The following is a 4,604-nucleotide window of genomic DNA, read 5'->3' as shown; positions in this document are numbered from 1 at the left end:
ATACTAAATCACACCACTTTTTATATGTCTCTAAGTTATCTGGAAATAAGAAGGTTGTGTGAGAATAATGAAGTTGTCCCGAGAATCATGTGCAGAACGAGGTACTCCACAAATTATTGTCGGAGGTAACTTGCACGTGTCAATGAAATACAATATTGCTGGTTGGCTATAGCCTATAACTAAAAAAATTGTGGGCACATGCTAATAAAAGAGAATATGTTGATTTTGCTCTAGTAATAAAAATTGTGGGCACATGAGCACAAAAATAGTTGAAGAGAATAAACCCTGATAATGAAGGGACATTCATGCCTGGTTATGAGCTAATTATGACAATCAAACAAAATTTATGCACTATAATTAATAATCCATCCAGTTACATCATCGTAGGAGAGAGTGCTCGAAGCAACCGTGCCTCGAAGATCGCCGTGTAGCAACAAAATGAGGATGCAACCACAACTCCGACTAGGTCAGAAACAATGTATATGACTATTTTAGAGTCATTCCTAGGTCTATAATTTTTGTAGCAAACTTACTTACAAATTATATTTGCAACACTGACAACAGCTCGGTTGATGGAGGAGGTAACTATAGGCGAGGCGCTAGCCAACGACACCCCGACGCGGCCAAGCACTACTACCGACTATCTCCTCCCATTATTGACGGCTGCCGCGCACATCGTTCCACTGACACAAGGTTGAACCACCACCGCCGACGATGACAGGAAGGAGGATAAGCGACAATATAAATCGGGTGTTGTGTTCACATAGAGGACATGGAAGAGTGTGTGTTCGGATGTGGGGAATGCTGTGATATTATTTTTCTCCCGTTGCAACGCACGGGCATATTTCCTAGTTAATGCATATAAAACATCCAAAACAGATAATATAATAGCATGGAACAATAAAAAATTATAGATGCGTTGGAGACGTATCAGTTCTTAACTGAGGGAAATACTTATCTCTACTCTCCTCTTCGAGGAAATCTCAACACAGATCACAAGTAGCGGGAAGAATTTCTGGCATCGTTGCCAAGGAGACATCAGCAAAACCTATCGAGTACCCTCGCACAAACTATTATCTACTTTCTCTTATTTTATTTTCCTTTGCGTCTTGTTTTCATCTCCCTTCTTCTAAAACAATTTTACGAAAAAACAAAAATATTTTTGGTTGCTCGTTTGTTTGCTTTGCCGCTATGTGTCAGGAAAACACCAAGTTGTGTGACTTTTCCAATACTAATAACATTGATTTTATTAGTTCTTCAATTGCTCCTCCCACCACTAGTGCGGAGTCATGTGATATTAATGTCGTTTTGCTAACTCTTGTTACGAAAAAACAATTTTCTGGTAGTCCTAATGAAGATGTTGCATCCCATCTTAATACTTTGTTTGAACTATGTGAGATGCAAAAGAAAATAGGTGTGAATAATGATATTATTAAGTTGAAATTATTTCCGTTCTCACTACGAGATCGTGCTAAAACTTGGTTTTCATCCTTGCCTCAAAAAAATATTGATTCTTGGGATAGATGTAAGGATACTTTTATTACCAAGTATTTTTCTCCCGCTAAGACTATTTCTCTTAGAAATCAAATCATGAATACCAAGCAACTTGAGAATGGACATGTTGCACAATCTTAGGAGAGAATGAAATTAATAATAAGAAATCGTCCCACTCATGGTTTAAGCTTATGGATAATTATAAATATATTATGTGGAACTAAACTTTGTTTATAGAAATCTTCTAGACTCTGCTGCAGGTGGTACTTTTATGAAAATTACATTGGGAGAAGCTACAAAACTCCTTGATAATATTATGGCAAATTATTTTCAATGGCACACCGAAAGAGTTCCAACAGGTAAGAAGGTAAATTCTGTCAAAGAAATTAATACTTTGAGTGATAAAATTGATGCTCTCATGAAAATGGTTGCTACTAGATCATACTGATGTGCCATTATCTACTTTGATTGAGCAAAATAATGATGCTATTGATGTGAATTTTGTCCCTAGAAATAATTTTCCATAACCTATTTACCTAGTGCCGAGTGCCATGAGTAGATTTCTGGACTTCACGAAGCACTTCCCCGCCATCCCTTAGGAGTTAAAACTCAAGACCGACACCGGCTGCACCCGGAGGGTGATGGTCTGGCTGATGAACGGCGGGATCACCCTTGATCAGGGTTGGGCCCCCTTCGCCAATGTTCACCACATCAAGATCAGCTACATGGTCATTTCTCAAGCAGCTGACTCCCAACACCCTAAAGGTGATCGCCTTCAACAACAAAGGCGTGGAGGTGGTGACGAAGTGCTAGACGCACGACGATGTCTTCGTCCTAAATGTCTAGATAGCTATCTTTGCGTGGATTGCTTGGTGAGTTGACTAACTTAATTGGTTGTTGAATGTTGATAGTCAACTCAAAGTGTCTGTTTAAGGTTGATAGTATGTTAAACTTGTTGGTATGCTATCTATGTCTTGCTTGTCAGTGTGCTTGTAACCTGACCACCTCCACGAGGTGGTTACCAGCCGACGTGCGTTGCATGTAACGAAACAACCTAAATTATGTTTTTACCTAAACAAGCTCACAACTGAACAACATGACTTTGTTTATTTGTAACCGGGCTAGAGGATATGCAGGCAATCAAACAACATGCAGATCATTGTTTTTAAGACTATATTGACTCAACTAGGCCTAATTGGAACAAATATGCAATGCAGGCAAGCAAACACGGGCAAGTGCACATTGCCATGATTTTTTGCCACTGTGGAACACTGCGTCCGGTGCATTTTTGTCGTGATTTATATTGTGGTGGTTTTTTGTTAATCAGCACACTTTTGCGGTGGCTTTACGCATTTCACTCCCTAGACGCGGCACGGTTGAGTGATTAGCGAGGTGGGTTGTGAACACCGTGGCGATCTCCCTAAACTAATCTCAAAATGCGCAAATCATTCGGCCTTTTGCCTCTCGGCGAAACTGCTCCCGGCTTGCTCCGACGTAGCGCGCTGTGCCCATGTGTAAAAAGGACCATGTGTAAAACGCCAAGGTCACTCGCGCTGGCCGGCACCGGGCGCGCGCGAGCGGTGCGCCGCCACCGCACCCGTCAGCTAGCGACAACGGCTCCAGCGGTCGGCCAACGCGCCCCACGCGCTCCGCTCCACCACCTACTGTACCGCACCAAAAGCCACCGCTTCCCTTCTCCTCTGCTCGGCGCACGCCTCCGTTCGCGTACCGACGGACGGGCGGGCGGACAGCGCAGCGCAGCTTCCGGCCACGCCACGCGTGGGCGTGGCTTCCTACCGTCCACGGATCCGCCGTCGATCTGGAGGGCCGACAAACGCCGCCCCGCTTTCCGCTGCCCACTGGATTAAGTACCACTCCCCTCACCCCGAGACAGTCAGCTTCACAGCCTTCACTACTCACTCACTCAAGCTCCCACTCCGATCCCCATCACCAACCCCTCCCACATGGTCATGGCTCCCCACCCACCGGTCCTCCTGCTACTGCTCCTCGCGCCGCTCCTCCTCTGCTCGCTGCTCCCCGATGCGGCGCGGGCGGCCGGCGCCGAGGACACCGGGGTGACCATCGTGCGCAAGGACGGCACGACCTGCACGCTCTGCGCCTCCTGCGGGAACCCCTGCAACCCCAACCCGGGATACAACTACCCGTCGCCACCTCCTCCGGCTCCGGTGACCCCCGCGGCGCCGGTGTACCCGCCTCCCACTTCCTACCCAGCTCCCTCCGGTGGAGGAGGCGGTGGCGGTGGCTACTTCTACCCTCCGCCCACCGGCGGGTACGGAGGAGGAGGCGGCGGCGGCGGGTCGCAAGGAGGACAAGGAGGAGGAGGTGGAGGCGGTGCGTACCCGACGCCCCCGCCGCCCAACCCGTTCCTGCCCTACTTCCCCTTCTACTACTACAGCCCGCCACCCCAGCTCAAGGGCTCGGCGCCGGCCGTCTCGTCGTCCGCCGCGGCGACGCTACTGCTGCTCGGGCTCTCCGGGCTGCTGCTGTGGTGAGGAGGACGACGGTGAGAACGCGAGGTAGATCTGCCGAGCTGACGCGCTCAGTGGATCCAATCAGCTGGCTGGCTGGCTGCATCTGCACTGCAGTAATTTCGATTTTATTTATTTATTCACCGCTGTAATTTTCTCTATTTTTTGCTCCTCCCTCCTCTCTGCTTCTGTGATTTATTGTGTGCCGGTATAGAACTATATAGGAGACCGTACCAAGTGTAAACCAAGGGCGACTAATAATAAAGCACCAGTGCTGTTTTATATAGATGGATCTGGTGATTAAGATGTCCATGCCAAAGGGAGGAAGCTGCTCATCTCTCTCTTTGATTGGTTGAGGCGTTGGCAAAACGAATGTGCATCATATGGATCCGATTACATGCAGAGGCCGGGGTCATCCTCCTTTCTAAAAAAAATGCTGACATCTCTATCTCTCACCGTGCTATGCTGGCGACAGCCCTTGCGTGTGCTGGTTAAGGTTTGCGCTGTTGGATGGCAGTTCTTCAGTTCTTGGGCTGGATGTGCAGCGTAGCTTTAGAATAAGAATCTCCTGACATTGGTGAAGAAAAACTGTGAGCTGTGAATGTGAATGTGAATGATGTT

The 4,604-nt window shown here is 47.4% G+C and overlaps 1 protein-coding gene across 1 annotated transcript; it reads left to right on the top strand.

Moving 5' to 3' along the window:
• The first annotated feature begins 3,221 nt into the window (after positions 1-3,221).
• Positions 3,222-4,269, top strand: LOC125549362 (glycine-rich protein DOT1-like). Its single transcript, XM_048712798.1, has one exon. It carries the CDS (start codon positions 3,459-3,461, stop codon positions 4,005-4,007), a length of 549 nt encoding a protein of 182 aa, XP_048568755.1. The 5' UTR covers positions 3,222-3,458; the 3' UTR covers positions 4,008-4,269.
• Positions 4,270-4,604: the final 335 nt, after the last annotated feature.

This window comes from Triticum urartu, chromosome 3 (assembly GCF_003073215.2).
Source record: "Triticum urartu cultivar G1812 chromosome 3, Tu2.1, whole genome shotgun sequence".
NCBI classification, from domain to species: Eukaryota; Viridiplantae; Streptophyta; class Magnoliopsida; order Poales; family Poaceae; genus Triticum; species Triticum urartu.
Note: the sequence above shows the minus strand (reverse complement) of the source record. Positions and strands in the feature narration are given on the sequence as shown.